Below are 27,328 nucleotides of genomic sequence, written 5' to 3'. Positions count from 1 at the left end.
TGGCACCTTGCCCCTTGGGCACTGCCAATATCCTCCCCAGTGCCCAACCCTCTGGGGGGCTCAGATTGCCCTCCCCCTTCACTCCAGCAGGGTTGGACTGCCAGCTCCCCGAAAGTAGGGAACTACTGTGAACCCCGCTGGAGCGAAACACTCCTGGCAGGGTGGGAGAGGCTAGCGGGCCCAGGGACTTCAGGCCCGGACTCTCTAATTATGTTTAAACTATATTAAGATCCAGAGCTGGGAGACGCGCTCGGGGTCGGACGCCCAGCGCAGATTGCACTAATCCGGCCTCGCTGAAATCTCTCAGCCCGCTGCGCTAAAAAATCAGCGCAGTGGGATGGGAGAATCGCCCCCATGTCTTTCCAGAAAGAAAATGGTTTCTTGATTCAAATTTTCTTCCCAAGTTTCTCTGCCAATTACTAGCCCTTGCAAATTTCATGAATGAAATTAATTCCTGATCATTATTGAATTCAGATTTCACAATCTGCCATGGTGGAATTCGAACCCTGATCCCCAGATCATTACCTTGGGTCTTTGGATTTCTACACACGCACAAAAACAGAAAATGCTGGAAAGTCTCAGCAGGTCTGACAGCATCTGTAAAGCGAGAATAGAGCCAACGTTTCAAGTCCGGATGGCCCTTTGTCAGAGCTGACGAAGCTGGATTACTCATCTAGTGACAATACCACTATGCCCCCGAAGATGATTATGTTTAAATTATCTCTCTCGGTTTAATTTAGAGGAAAACAGAATGGAATGGGGGTTGGTGTGAAGTTGTATTGGACATTGCCCGCCGACAGGCCAGCTGATGGTTACCACAATGACAGGAGGCCTAGGATCTTAATGAACGCACGTGCCATGTTTCACATTTGAGCACAGAGAGAAGCCTTGTCGTGAAGACTTGCAGACTCCCAGGTGATCTGATTCAAAAAAAGCCCTGGACCCAGAGAGACTGTATCAGAAACACCATGTGGTCTACATGAGAAAGGGTCATTTTCTCTGTTAACTACCAGACAGACTGCTGGGGTAAACTTGTCCACTGGTTGAAGAGGAGGAATCAGCAGCAGTTTTGCACTGGAGTATTTGCTCTGGTGAGACCAGGAGAAGAAATCACTGGAGTGGGCCTAACTATCAAAAGTCTGTTCTGGAATAGGACCTCTGGTCGATGGACATTGCAACTGGGTGAAATGGGGAGAAATTAACCCATTGGACACAGGGAATGACCGTAGACAGTTTCCTGAAAATATGATAATTCTGTGGAGACTGTGTATCATTAATTAGGATTCATCTTTTTGTAGTTAGAATATTAGTTTCCTACTAAGTAATGTTTAGTCTTTGTAAATTTTAGTCTGTTACCATAAAAGCCTTGAAATTTGAAATCTTGTTGCACGTTTGTTAAGTTGGTCACTGGGAATTCAAATATCTTTTTTAAATTATCAGTGTCCACAGGAATCATAACACAAAGAAACTCGATTGAAACAAGAACTATTACAAATGACATTAAGATATTTGTAAGGCACTTTATCTTGTGAAAACTCTGACCTTGTCCACTAGTGCAAGGGAGAAAAGTTTTTTTTTTCTTGCGTTAACAAGTAATCAAGTTCTGTGATGGATAAAAAATCTTCCAATTTAGTTAGTGAACTTGCTGCAACACATGGATCACATGCAAACCTTGGGTAAATTTGATATCGCCAGGAAGACTTGTTTTTAAAAGAAATCTTTCTGGCACAAATTCAGTCACACAGAACAGCTTGTTTATTGAGTAAGCAACTTTCACTGAATATATTTCCCACATTAGCTGGCAGTTGTCAGGATAAGTAAACTGCTCATTTGAAATCTTGCTTAAATATGTTACGCTTCTGTTGAAAATTGATCCAGATATTTCAGTGATGAGGTAAGCATTGCATTGCAAGATTTGTGTCGACTTGATTACTCATCACTAATGAACTAGAAACACTTAAATATGCAATCCATGTAACATCTATGCTTATTGTTTTACTTAAGTTTGTTTGCATGTATATGGACTGACTCGGGTGATAAATTATTTTTCTTGGAGTGAGAGTTAGGTGTTGTAGTTCATTAGACTCTGGTCTTTCATATCTGCTTCTGGCTTCATAATCAGCCCACATTAACGAGAAGTCTTTGCTTTTTCTGCTGGCAGTCAGGGTCCCATACAAAATGCGATTTAAGTTTCTCAATCCCATGCCTAATGTGGAGATGCCGGCGTTGGACTGGGGTGGGCACAGTAAGAAGTCTCACACCACCAGGTTAAAGTCCAACAGGTTTATTTGGTAGCACACAAGCTTTCGGAGCACTGCTCCTTCATCAGGTGAGTGGAGAGTTGGGTTGGCCTAATGGGCACAGTCCTTCAAACCAAACTATCCCAGCTTTCTTACTAATCGATACTAAATTGGAAAACTTTGCCCAAGGTATCATTTCACTGTGTTTTTACCTAGCAAATGAAAGGATTAAGAATGGAGTTTAGGCTAGTTATTGCAGATTTGACCGCATACAACACTGTCTGTTTGCATACAATGAGATATAAACAGCAAAGAGGCTTGTTGTGTTCTTCATCAAAGGAACGCTCGCTATCTGACCAGTCTTCCATTTCACATATACCTAGCCTTTGAGTGAAATAGGTTTGTTTTGAAGCTGGTGGCGCTGGATGTTCTATTCCATCGGGCATTGTGTTGTCCTTTACTCGTCTACTTCACATAAATCTGACCAACTCAATCCAATATTTCCATCAGCAGTTTAGGGCTGGATTATAACCTGTGTTCTAGTGCTAAATGCATAGATTTTTAATCTGCTGTCTCTCCCCTTCTTTTGTTCATTTATAACCAGAACTACTGCCTAGTTAGTTTTCAACAGCTGCTTTTCCAATTAACACATTTCGTTTTCTTCCATGCACAATTAAACTGGCAAGCACTCAGAAATTCCCTTGGGTATGGCATGTCAATATTTAACAATGAGATCTTTATGAATGGATCTAATTTTGTCTTTTATTTCACAGCTGGACATTTGGTCTAAGTCCAATTACCAAGTCTTTCAGAAGGTGGGTGCCCTTCTATCATTATTCATCTGACTTCATGTAATTTTATTAGGTGATTGGAAAGTGTGTGGAATACTACAGTGGGAGCTAGTTTTTACTTCCAAAAGCCATATATTGACAGTGTGCAACCTTACAAACATGTGAACAGGCAGTAGGAGTAGGCCAGTCAGCTCCTTGAGCCTGCTCTGTCATTTAATAAGATCATGGCTGACCTGATAGTTTTCTCCCCATGCACATAAGTGCCAGCCTCAGTCATGGTGCCACTGGGAAGCATTCCCATAGGATGAGATTGAAGCAGAGTCAACTGCTCTTTCTTTTTGGCCAACTTTCAGCCATTGTTTCGTCTGCCAGGCTCCACATATTCTATAAAGCTGCAACATGACTTGCCAATTTTTAAACTCAGTGCCCGGCCGATGAAGGCAAGTATGCTGTATGCCTTCTTGACTACCTTCTCCACCTGCGTTGCCACTTTCAGGGACCTCTGTACACCAAGGTCCCTCTGCCTATCAATACTCTTAAGGGTTCTGCCATTACTTTATATTTTCTATTTGTATTAGACCTTCCAAAATGCATTACCTCACATTTGTCCGGATTAAACTCCATCTGCCACCTCTCTGCCCAAGTCTCCAACTGATCTGTATCCTCTGATGGTCCTCATCGCTATCTGCAAATCCACCAACCTTTGTGTCATCCGCAAACTTACTAATCAATCCAGTTACATTTTCCTCCAAATCATTTATATATATATATATATATATATTACAAACAGCAACGGTCCCAGCACTGATACCTGAGGGACACCACTTGTCACAGCCCTCCATTCAGAAATGCAACATCTTGTGTTAAAGAAAGTGGCAGTAGTATTGCTGCATTTATCTGCTTAAGCAGCCCGTACTCACTGTGGGGTAACCTATTAGCATTACTGGAGTTTGACTGCAGCCCTTGAAGAAGCAAGTAAAGCAAGTGAGTTGGGCCTCAGCAGGACTCAGAGGTCCCACGAAACTCAGTTTTGGTGTTTTAATCTGCCAGTGATTGGACAGGGATCAAGCATTCAGGAAGAATTCAGGCAAATTACAGTCCCTCTCAGTACGTGAAGTGGTATCTAATCATCTCAGTAAGTCAGTAAATGTGGTGAAACAATAATGAGATTCACAAGTCTCTTGGTTTCATCATTTTATAACTTTTGCAATGTAGATGTTGCTGTTTTGAATTTCATCTGAAGTTCCAAGGTATAATCTATCTTGATGAATAGAGGGATTTTTGTGTGGTCCTTTCACCCATTGTCTCAGGATCTCTCTAAAGGAGCAATTCACCTAAAACCATTCCCTGCCTTCACCCACAGCCCTCCATATTCTTTCTTTTGAGATAATTATCCAATTCCTTTTTGAATGTCTCGATTGAACTTTTCTCCAACGCACTCTGAGGCAGTGCATTCCGATTCTAACCACTTGCTGCATGAAAAAAGTTTTCCCCATGTCGCTATTGCTTCTTTTGTCAATTACCTTATATCTGTGCCCCCTGGTTCTCAATCCTTTCACCAAAGGGAACAATTTCTCCCTACGTACTCTGTCTAGACCCCTCATGATTTTGAGTACCTTTATCAAATCTCACCTTAACTTTCTCTTCTCCAAGGAAAGCAGTCAAGCTTCTCCAATCTAGCCATGTAACTGAAGTTTTAAAAAACGAAATATAGCCGGAAAGATCAAGGGAATGGAACTAAGTAGATAACTTTTAAGGACCAGATCCCGAAACCCCAAGGTATTTTATGAAATTAGCCTGAATCCTAACTTTTCCATTTAATTTTGGCATTAGGGTAAGCATAAGTGTTCCACTCCAGGTATGATTCAAGTGACCCACTAGGAAGCTTTTATCAAAACAAATGTTATTGAAGAACACAATGTAATAAAAAGAATTAGCAATACTTTTACCAATTTAAAAAAACTTAAACATGACAAAGTATAATTCTTAACAGCTAGCCGTTTCTATTGTTCCAATTTAGCAGTATCCCCCACAGACACGAATCCCTTCCTTAAGGGGAACCAGTAAGCACAGAAACCAAAGATGCTTACATAGGTACTAGATGTCCAACCTTTTGACACTTCTGGAGAGTGACCCAGACCGACACCCGTCTTCTAATTCTCATGCTGCAACTTCCAGAGAAGCTCCATCCCAAACAGCAGAATCTGAGAAAAAGGCTTATTTCTTGGTAGATTCCAGTCTCCACATCAGAAAAAGCAAGAGATACAGAGAAAGCAACCTCTCCCTAAAGATCCCCAAAAAGCAGACTGCATTGAGTTCTCTGTGAAAGCCCCACTCTATCATATAACCTTACCTGTCAGTCAACCTAATCAAGCACTATTCTGCAATATCCCAAGGGAAAACACAAAACAACAGAACTCTGCATTAATTCAGATCAAAACAAACACTGCCATCAATTAATATCAATTATCTTGCTGCGGTAGCAATACAGTGCTGCTGGCTCCAGACAAAATGGCTCTGTTAAAATGGAAGAGACTAGTAAATGCATTCAGCACAGAAACATGACTAAAGTATGTTTCTTAAAGGCACAGTATCATCACATTTTTAGAGAACCAACACAGACACAAGGACCAAATGGTCCTCTTTTGTGCTGTGAAATTCTGATATAAAGTAAGTACGCAGTAAGTTGCACTAAATGCTTTTACAAAATAATACTCATCTGTTGAAAATCTGAAATAAGGATAGAAAATGCTGGAAATACTTTGTAGGTCTCGCAGCATCAATGAAGAGAGAGAGTTCACGTTTCAGGACAATAACCTTTCTTTGTTCGCATCTGCAACCTGATATTTTGAGAGTTGCTACCATTTTCAGTTCTCCTGCATCAATACTTCACTACTTAGAGAAAACTTATTTGTGATGAAGTGAACTGAACTGAACCATATTAAAGCCTGTGGGATCAATCTTTAAGTGCAACTGAATGGCCCGCATTGCTATTCTACTAGCTCAGCTATCTTTCCTAGTTCCAAAGGCAGCAACCTTAAAAAGCATGTCAATGCAGAAATCTATCAAAAGCTTACCAAGTTTCTAAGCATCTGACACCGTTCCAAAAGGCTGACAACTTATGAACAGCCCTTATGATCATCTGACAGGTGAAAACAAGGAGTTTCTTATGAATGATTAAATGGTGAAATCCAGATGTTAAGAGCACTAAATTGTTAATGCATTTTCAGAAAGTCTGTGGCATGCTCGCCTGAGAAAAAGGTATATTACATTACAAGTTTTGAGTGCTGGTTTATTTGTTTACTTCACTTTAGTGTTTCCTGTGTAATGTAAAGGAAAACAGTGATGTTTGTATTTTCACTCAACTTTGTGTCATCTGCAAATTTGGAGATATTACATTTAGTTCCCCCACCTAAATCATTAATATATATATAGTGCATAGCTGGGGTCCCAGCACTGATCCCCGCGGTGCCCCACTAGTCACTGCCTGCCATTTGGGGGGGGGGGGAAACCCATTTATTCCTAACTCTTTATTTCCTGTCTGCCAACCAGCTTTGTATCCATCTGGATACACTAACTCCAATCCCATTTCATTTTTGCATGCTAATCTCTTATGTAGGATTTTGTCGAAAAGCTTCTGAAAGTCCAAATAAACCACATCCACTGGCTCCCCCTCATCAACTCAATTAGTTACACCCTTGAAGAAATCCAGTAGATTTGTTGAGCATGATTTCCCATTCATAAATTCATACTGACTCTGTCCAATCCTGCCACTGATTCCAAATGTTTTGCTGTAAAATATTTGATAATGGGTTCTAGAATTTTCCCCCCTACCGACATGAGGCTTACTGGTCTATAATTCCCCGTTTACTCTCCGCCTCCCTTTTTAAATAGTGATGTTGAATTGGCTACTCTCCAGCCTGTAAGAACTGTTCCAGAGTTTATAGAATCTTGCAAGATGACCACCAATGTACCCACTATTTCTTGGGCCACTTTCTTAAGTACTCTGGGTTGTAGATTATCAGGCCGTGGGGATTTATCAGCCTTCAAACCCATCAATTTCCCCAATACCATTTCTCTACAAATACTGATCTCCTTTAGCTTCTCCCTCTCACTAACCTCTGTGTTCCCCAAAATTTCTGGTATCGTATTTGTGTCATCCTTTGTGAAGACAAAACCAAAGTATGTATTCAGTTGGTCAGCCAATTCTTCATTCCCCATTATAAATTCCTCTGTTTCTGACAGTAAGGGACCTACATTTGTCTTCACCAATCAGGGAGCACAATCCCAGTTTATTCAATCTCTCCTCATAGCTAATACCTTCCATACCAGGCAACACCCTGGTAAACCTTTTCTGTACTCTCTCCAAAGCCTCCATGTCCTTCTGGTAGTGTGATGACCAGAATTGCACACCGTATTCCAAATGTGGCCTAATCAACGTTTTATATAACTGTAACACAATTTGCCAACTTTTATACTTGATGCCTTGTCTGAAGAAGGCAAGCATGCCATATGTTTTCTTCACCACCTTTTCCACTGTGCTGTCACTTTTAAGGATCTGTGGACCTGCATGCCCAGTGTCCTTATGCTCCTGATAGTTCGACAATTTATTTTATAGCTCCCACCTGAATTGGATCTAGCAAAATGCATCACCTCACATTTGTCCAGATTAAATTCCATCTGCCATTTCTCTGCCCAATTTTCCAGCCTATCTGTATCCTGCTATATTCTTTGGCAATCTTCATTACTATCCACAACTCCACCAATCTTAGTATCATCTGCAAACTTGCTCATCAGACCAGCTACATTTTCTTCCAAGCCATTTAAGCAGAGGTCCCAGCACTGATTCCTATAGAACACCAGTAGTTACAGACCTCCATTCAGAAAAACGCCTTTCCACCTGCTGAATTCTAAACTGTTTCCAATCCTCAGGCCTGTTATTTTTCTTAGTCAATTTGTTTGCCTCTCCTTTGGATTTAATACTATCTCTAATTTCCCTCATAAGCCATGGTTTGGGCCACCATTCCAATTTTACTATTGCTAATGGCTGAGAAATGAATATACAGTTGTCTCCAGAAATTACATGGGCATACTGTGTATCCCCAACCAGACCACTGATTATGTGTTTGAAGGCTTTCTAAGCTTGCCACCTTGTCTGTATTTTTTCTTGCTCCCTTCTTTCCAGATCTACAAAACCTCCTGTCTCGTTGATGCTAAGGTCATAATAAAAAAAAATTGTTTTGTTTTGCTTCATAAGCAGTTTTTCATTGGTGTTAGATATGTTGGCTGTAAGTTTGTGTGCGAGTATGCATGTATGAGGTGAAGCAAGTCATCTCCTGCAGAGAGCCAGGAGCCCCCTAGTTAACTTGTAAAATTAATGAGGGTTGTAAGCCAGAACTCAAACAGGAAATAGATATCTTTTTGCTGAAGGCATTATTGTTCAAGTAATTCTGTTCTCCATCTGTCCCCAAGCTTCATATTTTGTTCCTGTAGTAGTTGCTCATCGAAGATTATTCCCATCTCTGTGGGTTTCGATCACATTTTTGATCTTTCAGAAGCAGCTTTGTTCTGTTTTAAGAGCGCGCGGTTCTCTGTTTGTCATATGTTCCCTTCTGTCCAGTTGTGCCAGAGCTGCTTTTATCTGATGTGCAGAGCCTCATTAATTGCAATTTACAGGCAGGCAACATATGCGCATGAATCTGTCCAATTTTCTCATTTTAGGCAAATGCCCTTTCATGAGGCTTAGCGTGTATGCAAGATGGGGTCAGAGGAGCATTTACAAAGAATTTTTAAAATGAAAGAAATCGTTGGAAATTGAAAGAGTAAAATCAAACGTTCATTGTGGCTATACCCATGCTGCGATCAAAACTAACTCTTCCAACTGTTAACAGATATTTGTCACTGAGCTCTCTACTGAAAGGTCCTGACTCTAAACCACAGCTTGCTAGATTTAACAGAAAATGGGCAAACTTCAGAATATCTTCACATAATCTGAGCAATGCTTTGGATGTCACAAGGGAGTAGGTGGCCCTGTGGATTATATACTAGCTGTTCACTTTTGGAAACTGGGTTTAGAGTCCATTCCAGACAGATGGGGAGATGGCACTAAATTTCCCTTAATTCAGCACTGTTTACTTGATTTCAGTCCAAGAGTCAGTATGGCTGATTGAGAATGGAAGTGTCACAATGATGCAGTAGGAGGTGTTCATCTGAGGTTGAGGCTGCAACACACTTGGTAAAACAGGCAGCTTTATTGTGTATATTTTAATGTTTGATCCTAATCCTGGATGCCCAAAATATAGTCATCGATTCCTTCGTGATAACACCCTGACCTTGATTAGAGAAAAAAAATCAACCCTCCTGTAATTTGAAGTGGGAACTAGGCGAGGGAGAGGAAAGGTAGGAGCAGCAATGGCCAGAACGTTGCAGAGATGTCAATATTTCTTGGGCAAATTTAGTGGCACCCAATCTTGTTGGTGACCCTCACTTATATTGTGGTGGAAGAAAAGAAATGTGAAAGAAATAGATGCTTCCAATCTCTGTTCAAGTAACAGAGCTTATCCTGATTGTTGTTCAAATAAATAGTGTTTTTAACAACTGCCCGCAGTGACCACTTTGTACATAGCTGGCTTACAAAACCCTTTTTTTCCTTATGTGTCCATCCTGCAACTATATCAAAAACACCACAGCTGAACAGTAAGTTGTCAGGTGGAGAATCTTGTTCATGTCATAATGTATCAACTACAGAAAGCACTTTCACCATTGATCACCGTCATGATACCGACAATAAAAAAAACAGAACAGTGGAAGAGATTATACTATTAATCCCACAGTATGTCATTTGTTTTGAAAATATGCCTGGGTACTCATTGCAAGCCAGCAATTATATTATCTCCCCAATGTTAGCAATCAACCTCCTTTCTTCTATGGTTCACAACAGCATGTTTTGAGTAAGCACAAGACTTTATGATGTAGTATACAGAAGAAACATTATCAACATAGTGATTGTCCTAATTATTTACAGAAAGCAGGTCTTCCTGTCAGTCAAGCTCTTCGACGAATTATTGGAAACATAGAAACTAGAAGCAGGAGTAGGCCATTTGGCCCTTCAAGCCTGCTCCGCCATTCATTTTGATCATGGCTGATTATTGAATTCAATATCCTGATCCCCTTCCCCCCCCCCCATATCCCTTGATCCCTTTAGCCCCAAGAGCTATATCTAACATAAAAAACCTTGCTTCTTAAGCATATATTACCTACATTAAAGGTGCATGTTGCTGATAAGACCTCCGAATGTATCAATTCCCAATACTTTTAAAGACAGTCTATTCATGGAAATAATTGTAATTGTTCACTGCAGTTACTTCTCTCGGGTACGATTTCTTGACATAACTGTCCCCAATCTCTTTGAAGATCAGGTTTTATCAACCATCACCTTTCCATATTATGGCTAATAAATACATTTACCTATGTTTGTTGCCCAATCTCCTAAAGATATGCTTTAATTATTCGTGGCTAACGTCATTACTGGCATATATTTCTTTGTGCAGCACTTTGCATAGAGGACAAGTTACACGTTCCCCTCAGGACACTTCAAAGCCATCTTTTTTTATTGGAAAGCCTATTGTTTCATGGTATGCAGAAGTTCAACTATTAAGCCTCCCAGCTTCCCCATCTATACAACATGCATCCCTCCAGGTGTCCAACCATTCAAATCACAATAGTGATTTATAAAGCGATCTCAGCCTCCAGATTCAACTTCTCATTGTAACAACTTCTCGTTTTCTATATATTTGGTCTCGAATTAACTTGCATTCAGAGGCTGAGGAACAATTTAGAAACTTGACCATTTTTATGTAACAGTTAATACTGGATGAACAACACAGTGCTCGGGACATATCTCACTTTAATGTATAAGTAACTTAATGTGCTATTCTTTGTCTGTTAACTTGTGCTATACCAATAAAGCAGTGTCTTTTCAAAATCATTTATTTTTAATAACCTCTGTTTATTACCTAAATAGTTCCATGTACTGTAGACGAATGCTATAATTCTGCTCAAAATGTCTCATTCTCTGTTCTGAAGGTACAGACTTTAGCAACACTTTGGTACCTTGTGTGTAAGGCTGAACATTGAGTGCTGGATGTGTACTGGATGGTGGCACAGTGTCCCGTGTACCCTAGAGGTTTGAATTAAAATATAAAAGGAGGCAATGTTCCCCAAATTTGTCAATTCTTTGATGTAGCAAACTAAAGTTAATACCATTGCCCTAAACTCCCCGAGTCAAGGTTCACAGCAAATGTACACAAATGCTTGCTTCCAACGAGGGTCAATCTATAATGATCAAGAGCAGGAACCCTGGCTGAGTCTGTTTGAAGTGCTGCTCACCCAACTGAGATCAGCTTGTTGCATAGTGCATCTGCTAACATCTGAACATCCAGGGAATAACACTGTTTCCATGGCTAGAAGAATATTTCTCATTCCGTGTGCTGACAGACCTACTGAGATTGTCCAGCATTTTCTGTTTTTATTTTAGTAGAAGTGGGAGGTTGGGTAACAAAAACTGAATTTAAAAAATAGCCTTCTGAAAAGCAAATATTAGAAAAGCTAATATTAGAAAAGCTAATGTTGTCATTTGTTTTGGTATTGTTTGCAAGAATGATTTCACTTTGATACAGTTTTTGATGAAAAGATGTTTTTCCAATGTATGTATTCCCAATAAAAATAAATGAAGAAACTGGCAATCAAGTGGGAAAATACAAAATTATTTTGCCAGGAAATTAAATTGTTGAGGGGATAGAACTGTTTTGGCATTTGATTGGTTAATCTTGTAGATCTGTACAAACTTCTTTGTTTAGAATCTTGTGCAGTACACACACTTAACCCAAGTCTTGTTTTATGTCCTCTGCGATGAAACTGCAGGCAGTTGTGGATGGTGCATTCTATATCTCATTGCTGTTTTTTTTCTTTGTCAGGTGACTGACCATGCCACAACAGCGTTGCTGCATTACCAGCTGCCTCAGATGCCAGATGTAGTTGTCAGGTCTTTCATGGTGAGTGACGCACAACCTGAAATGAACTGCAATTCTCCATTTACACTTTAAAAATGAATCCCCTAGCAAGGTGACGAACCACAAATAATAAAATTTTCAGCACCCAATGGGTCCCATTGTAAGCAGGTCTGTGTCTCCCACAGTTAAGTACTTGATTCCAGTTAACAGGTCGCAAGTCCACACCCCATGTAAGTTCAGGTTTTGTCAGTCATCTCCCTTGCAGTAAATTGCAGGGTAATCACAGTAAAGTGACTTGGGAGTATAGAGAAAGATTACTATTGCTAGACCTCTCTCCCTAATATTCCCTCATTACTGGCTGATCATACAGTAGTTCCAACAGTGTTGGTTGAAAATCAGCTAACAACACCTTGCCCTTCCAATGCTAGAGAATGCATGTGATGAGCATTTGATTTGATTTGTTATTGTCACATGTATTGGGATACGGTGAGAAGTATTGTTTCTTGTGTGCTGTACAGACAAAACCTACTGCTCATTAAGTACATAGGGGAGAAGAAAAGGAGAAGGTGCAGTTCCAAAAGCTACTGAAAGGAAATAGTGGTGGTTGCAAGTGGATGCTGCATAAAACAATAAATACTACAATTATTTTTTATCTTCGGAAAACTGGTTACTTGGTATTTGAGCTCTTTATGAAAACTGTGTCTGCTACACATCACGACCATTTTTGACAGACTTTTAACATCCTAATTGAATAGTTAATAGAAGAGAGGAAGCTTTGCAATCACTACAATCCATGTATCTGTAACAAAAAATGTTTCTCTCATTGCTCATCCATTTTTGACTATGTACAATGTTAGTACTTGATGACTTGACTGGGATAAAAATGTACAAATGATATTGTGGCAAAAATCAAATGCCCTGAGTCAAAGTAACTTGGAGGAATGAGCTGAGAGATTCTGAAAGATCTGTTTTAATTAGGGATCTTTTAATTTTTTGAATTTATAAAGTATTTTGTTGGATCGGGGAATCATTCCCAATTTGTGTCAAATCCACGTTGCATAGAAACATAGAAGATTGGAGGAGGCCATTTCACCCTTTGAGCCTCCTCCACCATTCATTACGATCATGGCTGATCATCCTAATGCTGCTTTTTTTCCCATAACCTTCGATCCCATTCACCCCAAGTGCTATATCCAGCCGCCACTTGAATACATTCAATGTTTTGGCATCAACTGCTTCCTGTGGTAATGAATTCCACGGGCTCGCCACTCTTTGGGTGAAGAAATGTCTCCTCACCTCCGTCCTAAATGGACTACCCTGAATCCTCAGACTGTGACCCCTGGTTCTGGACTCCCCCACCATTGGGAATTACCTAATTGCATATGGAAGAAATGCAGGGATAGTATTCTAGATATACTGATGGTGTCTCACCAGAACCATCATTTCTTGTTTGCACCCAACTGAGCCACACCTGTGACTGAACCACACCAGTGACTGAACCCATTCTGCTAGGCCATACATTCTTCTTTGGATAGTTCCTTGATTTCTGAAGGATGAAGTCGCATACCATTTACCAGATTTAAGGATGTTCCTTCGACCACCTTGTCCATCAATAGCCTGCCTCCTCTGAAGAGAAGTATGGAGGAATTTCCATGTTGCGCCATCCTGCTTGGCGCAAGGTGGCTGAATGTAGAAATAAAGAGAATGATCTTATTTGAGGAAAAGGTGGAAGAAACTTTAAAATGTTATCAATGATGTGCAAAATCTGAAACTTCACCCAGTCAATATACTGATGTACTTTTAAAAACTATGGCCCTGGATATTTTCCAATTTGCAATGTTGTGTGTGAGGAATGGAGGAGATGGGGCACCAGACAAGTTCCTTCACTACAATACCAGTGATTGAGGGTTAATATCGTGTTTAATTTTGATTTATCTTAAAAGAAGAGATAATTTGCTTCATGCAGTTTTTATTTCGGTGGTATCACATTTAATAATAATGTAATCTGCAAGATTAAAAGACGGTAATTCAGGTCGCTCATTCACCAATAGGATTCCAAAGGGCTTTACTGAAATGTAGCATTTTACTAACATCTACTTTCAGAAGGATATGCAAGTTATTAATTTTTTTTTTCACGCTGTAACTGACATGGCTGCAGTCCCATATGATGGAACAACTAATTAAAGATAGCTTTATAAGCAATAAACAGCCCAGACATTTGAATATGAGTCGGATTTGTATATTTTTAATCTGTGACAACTTTGTTGTCATTGTGTCCCCATTAATATGAAACATTGCCACCTTTTCCACCAATATCAGTGTCAGTTAGTGGCCAGTAAAATACAAAAATCAGGTTTCCAAAGTCGATGCCTTAATGTCACATTTGAATCCCTGAGAATTGAACCCACCAACAGTCCGAACCGACTCTCCAATTGTCAGCGCAAGTACTTAGTTTGACAATACACGTTTACTGTGGCCATTCATTTGTGTGGAACTGACTTGGCACTTTTCCTCTGTTTTACTGGAGAACACTCAGCATCTTAACACTTTACGAATCACTTTTTCCCATGTAAGTAAATGAATGTTATGCAACAAACAAGATGATTAGGTGAGACATGTTATCAGACTTCTGCAAAAGAATTTACAGTTACTTACAAACCCGTCCTTTGATTAAGGACAAATGTTTCTCATATTCCCATTACTTCTTGTGCAATTATAGTCAGTTACTTTGAAAACACAGTATTCTTCCTTGTGCCAGTAAATTTCTGAAGTTCTGTCATGTGGAACTGTTTATTTTATTCTTTCATGGGATGTGGGCCTCACTGACTAGCATTTATTATCCTTCTCTAATTGCCCTTGCCCTTGAGTTCTGGTCCTCCTCTGACTTTGATGTTGCTATTTCTAATGCCTGGCAGGATGTGAGCTAGGCAAGAGCAGAAGTTGGGAGTGTTTCAAATGACATTTCTCAGCCGATTCCTGGAACCTTAGTGACTGCTGTATTTTGATTTGTGGAACAGAGGTTACGCAGGTAGGAGTGAGGAGTAGAGTCACAGAGTCATAAAATTTTACAGCACAAAAAGAGAGCTTTCGACCCATCATGCCTGCACCAGCCATCAAGCAATTCTCACCCCATTTTCCAGCGCTTGTATGCTATAGTGTTTCAAGTGCTCATCTAAATACTACTTAAATGTTGAGGTTTCCTGCCTCTACCACCCTTTCAGGCAGTGAATTCCAGATTCCCACTACCTTCTGGGTGAAAAAGTGTTTCCTCACATTCCCTCCAAATCTCCTGCTCCTGACCTTAAATCTATGCCCCCTGGTTGACGTCTCTACTAAGCAGAGAAGTTCTTTCCTATCTACCCTATGTCCCCCATAGATTTGTACACCTGAGGGAGGTCACCCGTCAGCTCTCTGTGTTCTAAGGAATACAACCCCAGCCTAACTAGCCTCTCTTCATAGTTGAAACGCTCTAGCCCAGACAACATCCTGGTGAATCTCTCCACCTTCTCTAGTGCAATCACATCCTTCCTACGGTGTGGTGACCAGAACTGCATGCACTACTCCAGCTGTGGCCTAACGAACGTTTTATGCAGCTCCATCGTAACCTCCCAGTTCGTATATTCTATGCCTTAGCTAATGAAGGCAAGTATCCCATAAGTCTTAACCATCTTATTTACCGGTCCTGCTGCCTTCAGGGATCTATGGACATGCACCCCAAGATCCCTCTGAACCTCTATAATACCTTGTGCCCTACCATTCATTGTGCATGCCCTTGCATTGTTAGTCCTCCCAGAATGCATCATCTCTTACTTTTCAGGGTTAAATTCCATTTGTCACTACTCTGCCCATCTGACCAGCCCGTCTCTATTGTTGTACATTGTCCACCTGTCTGCTAATCCACGATGCTAATTGGTGAGGCAAATAATGGAGCAACGTCTTCAGCTGTCCATTTACACGGATTAAGTAACTGATCTCCTGTTCAGACACTGGGTTCCTTTAACAGATCAGTATCTCGAGTATGGTTCCAAAACAATCCAGTAGCAGGTAGCCATGTGTGAACAGTGACAGTGAGCATCAGCAGCCTGTGTTGGACATGAGTAAAGAACCATTGTCACTGTCACCACTAATCCTATCCTCACCCAAACTCCGCAAATGTATATCCTCAACAGGGGTTTACAAATGGCCATCCGGCTGCTTTCTTCCTGATAAACCAAGGGTGCTGCACCCAAACTCCCATCATCTAGAGGGCTTAGCTATGCACTGGAGAAAGTTCTTGGACTTTTGGAGGGAAATGTAATAATTTCAATCCTCGGGTGTGCGTTTTCCTGCACAATTATATTGCAGTTACTTTCTTCACACGCCTGGTTCCGATGTGTTGGATGTCCTTTACCTTACTTTCTGAACAGGCATTGCAAGGTCATTAAGGTTCAAGTACTGGCTTTGTCTTTCACATCCAAAATATAACTAGCGAAGGTGCTCAAAATGTTGCAATGATTTTTTAAATGGTTACGATTTTTCATTTTCCTAAGTTTAAATATAGATGCACTTCTTTATAACTTTATTTCTGGTTGCTTTAAAACTTGACAGCTGTAAGGTCAAGTGATGCATGATGATGCACGAGATGTTATACTTGTTTTACAAAGGCTAAAAATAACCTTTAATTGAATTGAAAGTTTCATTTTTGTTTTTACTTTCCCTACCGAAAGATCAATGTTAAGATTAGGAAACCAAAAATGCCACGAAAGATATTCATGTTTTGTTTCTCGTTATCTTTCATTCTTTAGACTTGGTTGCGAAGTTACATTAAGCTATTCCAGGCGACGTGTCAGCGCTGTGGAAAATTTCTTCAGGATGGACTGCCTCCCACATGGAGAGACTTCCGAACGCTTGAGGCCTTTCATGACACTTGCAGACAGTAATGCCTATCTCACTGCCTAGTAACCGAGAATCACATTGGACGATGATGACGTGTGCGTCAGAGTGTGCAGGATCTCGGGATGATGTGCCTGATTTAAGGATTTTTAACAGTTTCCTGAAGGGATGAAGTTCGTCCAACTCCTTTTTTTCAGACAAAATAATTTTGTAGTAAAGTACCTCAGAGATAAAAATAAAGATACCTTCAGGTAGGACAAATAAAGCACTCAGATTTAACATTCTTTTTTACGGAAAAATTGCATTTAAAAACATAGTTGACTTGTGTGTTATAATTTCATTTTTTGCAATGTATTTTATGTTTTTGTTCTTCCTTATTCACCACGTCCTTTGGGAGTTTGGGAGAAGACATCTCAACAGTATCACTCATGGCTGTCTTAGTGCAAATACCGATCAAATTAGGAATTCGCTCAGCTCTCCCATTTAGCCATTCAAGAATCCTGCTTTATACCAACCATGTTCCCAAGGGTTATGACCTTTCTCCCTTCATATTTTTGTCACAATACTTGCCTTGTTTCTTGTTCTGTTCTGTTAATTTTCAGCAGTGTTTTCATCACACTGACTAAACTATTCGTTATAATAACCAAAGAAATATGTCAGATTCGACTACAGCAATAAAATATTGCATTCCCAACTACAAAACCCAAATTCAGGTCCTATACTTAACTGACATTCACACTTTAATCTCCCCACCATCCCAGCTGGATCGTTGGTCATACCATGAATAGAGTTGTATTATTGTCAACTGGGGAACTTGTTGCAGAATTAATTTTCTGCTATTCAATCAGCATACAGCTTATAGGGGAGCAAAATGGATCTTCCAACCATTGGAGAATTACTGAGTTTGGCATAATAGTTCTGGACTGGCCTAGAGTTCTTCTGATGTGTTGCCAGTCTCCACCTCATTTTTAGGAAGATAGCAGAAACCAGGCTAAATTGGGGGATTGTAATGGAAAATAATAGTGATTTGATCCATCTCCTCTCATGAGGGTCTTCTAAGATTTAAAATAGAGGCAAATTCCAGGAAAGGGTGGAAACATAAGTTTGCACACTAATCCTCATGTTTGTCCAGTTCCTTAAATCATAAAATGAGAGTTAAATTTAGATAGCTCTTCCATTTTAGTTTTAAATCCACAAACTGTTGCTGCTTCTAATGGACCATTGTGACCACTCAAGTGTTCTTGAATTCACTTGAAAATGAAGTGGGATCGCATGGGAGTGCTTCACGCATCAGCATGTCTTGAAGTGAAATGTTATTTTAATGGTTTACTGTCCTTCTAGCAAGCAGACTTGTTACATTCCCCGTCCTGTTAGAATCACGTTTTATTTCACTTTAGCCAGAATATGAGCTTGATTTTAACACTCCCACGCATCATTTTGGAAGCTTTGTCAGTTTTGCATGCCTACAGTTGATTTTTTTTTAAATAAATAAAATCAGCTGATAGTCATCTGTTTTAATGGTCAAGCTCTTGATTCATCACTTCAATGAGTTTTGCATGTTTACAGCCCGGCTGGTGAATAATCGCTACGCAGCAGTAAGTAATGTGCTCCCATCTCTCTCTGACTCCCTATTCTGTCCTTTAGTACTCATACTGACCAATTGGGAAATAGAAATCTCTAATTATGGGGAATCACATTTTGCCTTGTCCGAGCTGAAAGAGGTCAAGGTGCCATTTTTACATGGCACTTGTTCCTTTTTAAGAATTTCCAAATCAGACTTATCATTGAAATGACTTTAATGTAGTATAAAAACACGTATGTTATCACCTGATAGCTCATAGGCTGCCTATATTTTCAAACATCCATCTATTCTATTGAACACATAGATTTTTGAACAAAAGTGCTGACTGCCAAATGTTTATCCATTTGATCAAAATGTTGCCATTCCCTCACAAGCTAAGTACAAAATGATGTGGAGATGCTGGCGTTGGACCGGAGTGGGCACAGTTAACCTGGTGTCGTGAGACCTATTACTAAGTACGAAATACAAGAGCTCTTTAAGATTATCCAACTCATTCTTCCGCAGAAGCCATGGTTCTACCAACATAGCTAGCTTTCTCTGTACAATGCTAAAGTTTTTGAGCAACTATCCTACGCAGAAGTCAGTGGAGGGTACAGGAAAATCACTGTTACCCGGCACGACATGGAATGGGAAGTGCCAGTTAATCAAATATACCGGTTAACTGAGTGTAAGGTGACTTTGGATTTTAATCCAGCGAGTAAGCTGCAGGTCGATCGCATGAGTGTCGAGGTCTCGAGAGTTGTAGGAACCCGTCAATTCAGTGAGCAGCTCTGAGGGAAGATGGTGCTGCAGAGCAGCAGGAGGCTGAGACTGCAGCTAGGGCAGGCTGCCAATAACATTCATTGGTGAGTTTGACATCTTTAATCAAAAACCAGACCTGACTCAGAATTCTGGTTAATAGAGAATTCCAGTTAGTAGAGTGCTGGATAATGTAAATTTTCTAACCTTTGTGTTTCAGTCCTGAACTTTATATCATGCGTGCCATGTCCAACATTTGTCATTTAACTTGAGGTAGCGATCAGAATTAAACTTTGGGATTTTACACAGCAACTTGTGTACCTCTGTTTCCATCCTTTTCAAAGCAACTGAGTCTAAATTTTTCTAATCTTTTCTAAGCTGCTTGTACCTGTAATTTGCAAATGTTTCACAACTTGAAAGGACAACAATAACTGACAGGTACTTGTGAAATGTTTGCTCTTGTGATTGGAGGGGCGGAGGGAGAATGGGGTTGAAATCAAAGAATTGTATCATCTCGACAAGAGGGAATGTGCTTTCCACATAACCAGAAAGTTGCATGTATACAAATGCAAGCCATGTGACCCTATCTGCTAATGTCTGGCAACTGGTTTGTAATTTTTCATAGAATCCCTACAGTGCAGAAGGAGGCGATTCGGCCCATCAAGTCTGCACACCGACCACAATCCCACCCCCACAATCGCATGCATTTACCCTAGCTAGACACTAAGGGGCAATTTAGCATAGCCAATCCACCTAACCCGCACATCTTTGAACTGTGGGAGGAAACCGGAGCACCTAGAGGAAACCCACGCAGACACTGGGAGAATGTATAAACTTCACACAGACAGTGACCCAAGCCAGGATCGAACCAGAGTCCCTGGCGCTATGAGGCAGCAGTGCTTGCCACTGTGCTGGATGGAGTTGTATGTGTAAATAGAAAAATAAAATGAATGCCCTGTTGGATGATTGAAACTTTCAACAGTGGCTGTGGGAAAGTCAACAGTAGTTGAAGGAGGATGTTAAGTGTCCTGAAGGAGGAAATGTAAAACATATTGCCATTTGATGCCTTTTAATGGGTATGTCTGACCCAAAACCTTCAACAAATAATCTTGGCCTTGAAATCAAAGACTTTAACCTGTCTACAAAGCAACAAACTTCTGTCGCTGAGAAAGACCAGGGCAGCAGGTAGATAGGAATGCCACCACCTCCAAGCCACACCACCCTGACTTGTAAATATATCACTCTTGCTAGGTCAGAGTTGTGGAACTCTCTTCCCAACAGGCCAGTGGGAGTATTCTTACAAAATGGGCTGCGGTATTTCGAGACTTTGGTTCCTAGTTTAAGAATTAGGCCCAACCATCTTCAGCTGCTTTATTAACAACCTCTCCTCATTCATAAATTCATTGGGAAATGCACAATGTTCAGTAAGTTTCATGAGCCCTCAGATACTGAAGCAGGCTATGCCCATATGCACCAAAACCTAGACAGCATTCAGGCTTGGGCTGATGTGTGCCACAAATGTTACTTGCCACCAAGAGAGAATCTAACTGCCTCCCCTTGACATTCAATGGCATTATCATTGTTGAATCCCCCACTATCAACATCCTGGGGTTGCCATTGACCAGAAACTGGATTGGACCAGCTATATAAATACAATGGCTATAAAAGGAAGTCAGAGACTGGGAATTCTGCAGAGAGTAACTCACCTCTTGACTCCCCAGAGCCTGCTCATTGTTCACAAGACATAAGTCAAAAATGTGATGGAATACTCTCCACTTGCCTGGATGAGTCCATCTCCAACAGTACTCAAGAAGCTCAACACCATTAAAGACAGAGCAACCCACTTGACTGGCACCTTCAGCATCCACTCCCTCAACCTCTGACACAGCGACAGCAGTGTGCCACATCTACAACCTGCACTGCAGCAACTCACCAAGGCTCCTCCAGCAGCATCTTCCAAACCTGTGATCCCTACCACCTAGAAGGACAAGGGCAACGTGCATGGGGACGTCACCACCTGCAAGTTCCCCTCTGAGCCACACACCTTCCTGGCTTAGAACTGTGTCACTGTTTTTTCGCTGTCTCTGGGTTGAAATCCTGGAATTCTCTTCCTAACAACATTGTCGGTGTTATTGTACCACGTGGACTGCAGCAGTTCAGGAAGACGGATCACCAGCACCTTCTCCAGGGCAATTGGGAATAGGTGATAAATGCTGACCTAGCCAGCAACACCCACATTCTGTGAAAGAATAAAAATCGAGGGGAGTGCACCAGCACCTCCTTAAGATCAATTAGGGATGAGCAATAAATGGTGGCTTTGCCGGAAAACCCCACATCCTACGAATAAGAGAAAAAAACTAACCTAGATTGAATGCAGTTGACAGGATTGTTTGCGTTTTGTTAATATTTGGATGAAAGTATTCATAATATTAAAGAGGATTATGTTTACCACACATGAATCTATGAAAATTAAATGCTATTGTTCTTAGTTGATGCTTTACTACTTTTAATCTGTTATTTTCATCTTCATTTAGTTCATTCAATTTTCACTTGACTGCTTCAAAACACTTGTCTGGGCTTGTTCTGTATTTCTCTTTGTCACTGACTTCCCATGTTATGCATTATTATAAATAATTTGATTCTTGAGTTTCTTCATCTTTAAAAATGGCAATTAAAATTCACTATATAACGTTGTGGTACTGTTGAAATCCAGCAACTTCAGCTTGATGGATCACAGTCAAGATTATGTGCTTGCATCCATATGTGCAAACATCTCATTAGAAGCTCTAATGAAAACCTTGTAGATCGCATTCAAAAGCTGAAAGCTGTGCAGCGCTTTGTAATCTTGGAAAGAGCAGGTGCGATTTTTAAAAACTGTAATCCAGTTCAAAAACAAACCTACAAGTCGGTTGGGGGGGGGGCTTGGGAATTACACTGTTTATATCACTGGACCAAACAGTGTGACCAAGTTTGCATTACTGTCTCAATGCCTTTTTATCACAGCAAAGGCTATGATCTCCCCACAATAATCCAGTTGTCGTGCTGCAAACCAAGCTGCTACTGCATAACTACAAAGCGGAAATTTGGCCAGGTATGTTCTTTCCACAAAAAGCAAGACAAATCTAACTTAACCAATTACTGCCTGTTGGTTTATTACCCATCATAAGCAAAATGTTGAAAGGGGTTGTCAACATTGCTATCAAGTGGCATTGCTCACCGGTAAGCTGCTCGCCAATACTCCATGGCTTCTACCAACACCACTCCAATCCGGACTTCACGACAGCTTTGGTCCAAACAGGGGCACAAAACTGAAATGAAGAGAGGTAAGAAGGATTGCACTTAACATCAAGGGAGCATTTGGCGTAGTGTGACACTAAGGAGCTTTAGTAAAATTGAAATCCATGGGAATCAGGAAAAATGCTTCTGACACACGATAGCAAATTGAGTGAAAGAAGTTATACTTCAATGTGGTAGAGCTATAGCCCCAGGTTACCCACAGAATTGTAAGGTAACATGTAAAATAACTTATGAATTATTGTCAGGTTCGATGTAAGGCTGCCATTTATACCACAGATTCAGATAAAAATAATTACGAGATCACTGCGTTAGGCCCGAAGTTTTTAATTTCATTTTTTTAATTCATTCGTGGGACGTGGGCGTTGCTGGCTGGCCAGCATTTATTGCCCATGCCTAGTTGTCCGTGGGCAGTTGAGAGTCCACCACGTTGCTGTGGCTCTGGAGTCACATGTAGGCCAGACCAGGTAAGAACGGCAGATTTCCTTCTCTAAAGGACATTAGTGAACCAGTGGGTTTTTCCAACAATCGACAATGGTTTCATGGTCATCAGTAGATTCTTAATTCCAGATTTTTTTTATTGAATTCAAATCCATCTGCCATGGTGGGATTTGAACCCGGGTCCCCAGAATATTAGTTGAGCTTCTGGATTAATAGTCTGGTGATAATACCACAAGGCCATTGCCTCCCCCTGTACTATATGTCGGATTGGAGAGTAAGGTGAAGATGATTGTAGGTTTCTATATTCCCATTCTTAGCAATAGGCACCTTCTTTCAGATGAGAGAAAACATGATGCTGCTGGAATGTGGTTGGACAATCAAGGCATTTGTTCAAAACGGATAACTTAAATCTAAGTGGCTCAGAATTGCATTTCTTTATGGTAGAACACTTCTGATAATATTAAGCACATTTTTTGCACATCCTTAACCTAAAACTCCGTGGATTAAGTCAGTTGATGGAACCTACACTTTGGTAAAATTACATCACCTCAATTCAAATTTCAATTTAAAAGCTTGTTTTTATTTTTAAAAGTATTTGTGTTCTACTTAACTTCAAAATAATTTTGAGTGATATTTCCTTGGTTTTTTTTTAAGAACCAAGAAGGGGTGCAAGATCATGGTATTATTGAATGAAGATTACAATGTTCATTGAAATGTCATGCCGAATGCCATGAAGGGATACCTCTGAACTTAGGCTTTTTCTGTTCTGTGGTTGTGCGCCCACCATTAATACTGCATATCAGAAAATATTATAATCCTGGCAATCCTATTTTTCACAGCACATTCCAGAATTTGATTACAAGCTGTAAAGAGCTGTATTCTATTCAGCGGCACAGTATGCTGGTTAACAATGTGTAGAAAAGCAATATTAAACCTTGTCCAGTGTGAAAAATCAATTTAATGTTTCAACATTCTTTTCAAAGGTATTGCAGAGTAGTTAACAACGTGGTCATGGTGCTTTCGTGATAATATGATACGTTCTCTCTAATTCTGTAGGTTTTTTCCTTAGTAGTTTTATGCCTTTGAGCCCAAGAGTATTTCCAAGTATGATGTGCTTTCAGCTCAGCCAACAGAAACTGTCAGGGACAATACTGCATGTTTGGTTTTTTTTCTAGATGGTTTTAATCCAGCATTATTGTGCATTATTTAACAACAGCAAGTACTTGTACAGCACCATCAAAGTACAAAAAAGTCCCAAGGCACTTCCAAAAATAAGAAGGGGAGAGTGGAGAAATGGACACTGAGCAGATGTTAGGGAGGGATCGGGTAAGATCAGTATTTTGACATGGTAATTTTTAAAGGGGTTTTTCTCAGGAGTTGACTGCGATAAACTTTCAGGATATTTTGTCTCAGTGAAAAATACAGTGGGTTATATAATATTGATAAATGCTTCCTGCAGCACTTTGTAGAATTATTGCCACAAAATACGCAGGATGGTCTCCATCAAATGGGTGATGCAACTTCACAGTGTTTCCCCCCCCCCACCCCCACCCCCACCCCCACCCCCTCTGCCCCACCACAGTCCCAAACAAAGTCAGTTTGTCAACTCTTTTTCAAAATCCTTCTTGGTGCAAATATTCAACATTTTTATTAAAGCAAAAGAGAATTATTGTTGGTGCATGGTTCCATGAACACTCTGCACCTTACAATATCTCAGCATCATTTGTATGAGAGTTGATAGAGCGAGCAGTGGCGTGCTATTTAAGCACAGTAGCATCACCGATGAGCCCAATTGTGTCCTTGCCCAACATCTGCACTTTGAATAGTAGTTGTAAGATGATTAGCCAGTTTCCCGTTTCTAATTTGGTATTGTATTGCAATCCCGTTACTTATACGGGATAAGTAACTCCGTATACTCCAGTATTGACCATGCTTCGTGAAGCGGGTACAATTTTGTCTTTTAAAAAGCATTTAGACAGTTACGTGGGTAAGATGGGTATAGAGGGATATGGGCTAAACGCAGGCAATTGGGACTAGCTTAATGGTTTAAAAGAAGGGGTGGCATGGACAAGTTGGGCCGAAGGGCCTATTTCCATGCTGTAAACCTCTGACTCTAAGCATCTAACAAACAGCTTCTCAGCTGGTCTTATTGAATTTAGTAGCCGTACTTGAAAATTCCAAGTGAAAAAAGTTAAAAAGCTGATGACTCGAAGCACTTGACTATAATTGGTCTCCATTCAGTTTGGATAACAATGATTCAGCCGCATATTAACATAAACAAATTTCTGCTTGTACTCATTACACATTGTTAAATGCAAGTTAACTAATCTCTACTTTCACATTTATGGCTGCAGAGAAATGTGAAGGAATGCATTGGGAATGCAATTTGAATGTGTTCATTGCTTGAGCTTGTACGTTATCTTTGATAAGGAAATTGCAGAACAGCATTTTGTACCGTTTTGGAAATTTTCGTGAATAAATTTATTTCATGATCTTGTCGAACACTCTTTTTAGACCCTGAATCCATACAGCAGCAACTGATCTGATTTGACACCCATCTAATTCTGTTATTTTGTGTTTTTTTAATATATTTTTTATTGAAGATTTTTCATTCTTTGCCAATCTTTGAGTTTGTTACATTATTTGTACAATACAGCAAGATCATTTTCAAACAAGTACATGTAGGAAGAGACAGAAAAAAATACCAATACAGTTGGTTCGTATTATTGATTGTATCCATTGTATAAGTAATGAAAGGGTATATCAAAGGATGAGGGATAACAGGATGCAGCCACAATTGGCTCAATGGTGCACAACCAAGCTCATGGGATAATGGCGACAGAGCTTTAGAACTTGTGTCTTTAAAGTAGCTATGTCATTGCTAATTCAACCATACAAAATACAGGATATTAGCACAGATAACATGGCGGTGCACAGGTAGCATCCTGTGCACCAAAGGACGCTAACCCCCAACCCCAGCCACCTTAGAGGCGTCAATGATAAAATATGTATTTTCCCAGAATATATAGTCTGTACCATAACAAGAGCTAACCAGAGATTCTGTAACCCCAAAACAACTAAGTTTTTTTTAAAAAAGGGTGAGTCCATAGAGGGGTGGGGGTTTTCTCACCCGCTATGAGGACTCCTATGGCCCTACTCACTACCTCCATATTAAACCACTTGCCCACCTCATTGAAATGGCGCTAGTCATTTTAACCATAATTGTAATAAAGAATATCAGGTGAAAAAGTCCATCACTATACATACCAGGATTATAAGACGAGAAGACGGATAAAAATTGCACAGCTCAAGTACTAAACAACACGCACTTCTCAGAAATGAGAGGTACATTGTGGAATGCATTCCACTAAGGATATATGAATATCTGTGGATTCACCAGGATAACAAGCGAAAATTAGCTACCATGCTCACTTACAGGATTGCCCTTATCAATGTGATAAATCATGCAGCAGGATCAATTAAGAGATGAAATTACAGGGGATAAGGATAAATGGATGACCTTGGACTCACCAGGATAACGAGTGAATAATTGCTATCATGTCACTCACAGGATTGCCCCTATCACTGTGGTAAATCACAGAACAGGATCAATTAAGAGATGAAATTACAGGGGATACATTCAAGGATTAACATAGAACAGCCCAATATGACTCTAAACAGGATAATCGGTGACATTCACTTCCGAACTCCATTATAGGATTGGTCCCATCAATATGAAAAAAAGCATAATACAGGGTCAACACAAGGATTAACAATTCCTGATTTTTCACAGTGTAACAGGATAACAGGCAACAAATGCCTCGATGCTCTTATGTCATACACTCTTGTCAAGATAAAAGACAATATCATGAAATCAGGAATATAATCACAAGGGAACAAAGTTCAAGATTAATGATGAACTGATTGGTAAGCTCCATGGAGCTTGAAAAGGCCAAAGCCATGTAGGGTCATCCAGGATTCATCCAGAGTTTCACCGATGCCCTTTGTATCTCCTCCATGTCATCATCCTGAAGCCCTAGTAAAGAGAAACCTAGGCCCTGGCAGGTAGTGAAGACCCAGGATGACCAGCTGCGTCTGGTTCTTCTCGTTGAACACTGAGTACAAGACAACAAGACCAGTGGCTAGAATCTCCAACTGACCCCAGGTCTCAAACTCGAGACGCCCAGCCCTCAAATCAAGATTGTGAAAGCATGACAGCCAGTTCTCAAATTCAGCTGGGAATACACACCCAGCTCCCATCGGATACTACTCTTCAAGCCCCATCTCTCCGAATTAACCAGGAATTTCTTCTTAACATGCAGCAGGATTTCCAAGGATCAATGGTAAGCCCCCACCAAG

General features: G+C 40.3%; 1 protein-coding gene across 1 annotated transcript in view; it reads left to right on the top strand.

Annotated features, from left to right (window-relative positions):
- Positions 1–19,579, top strand: part of med27 (mediator complex subunit 27) — a 251,803-nt gene extending 232,224 nt beyond the window's left edge. Inside the window, exons 6-8 of the mRNA XM_078226371.1 lie at positions 3,014–3,055; positions 12,007–12,084; positions 16,827–19,579. Of these exons, the coding sequence (XP_078082497.1) occupies positions 3,014–3,055; positions 12,007–12,084; positions 16,827–16,961 (255 nt within the window). The 3' untranslated portion in view covers positions 16,962–19,579. The remainder of the gene's footprint in view (positions 1–3,013; positions 3,056–12,006; positions 12,085–16,826) is intronic.
- Positions 19,580–27,328: the final 7,749 nt, after the last annotated feature.

This window comes from Mustelus asterias, chromosome 13 (genome assembly GCF_964213995.1).
Source record: "Mustelus asterias chromosome 13, sMusAst1.hap1.1, whole genome shotgun sequence".
Lineage (NCBI taxonomy): Eukaryota > Metazoa > Chordata > Chondrichthyes > Carcharhiniformes > Triakidae > Mustelus > Mustelus asterias.
The sequence above is the reverse complement of the archived record's forward strand: the minus strand, read 5'-3'. Positions and strand labels throughout refer to the sequence as shown.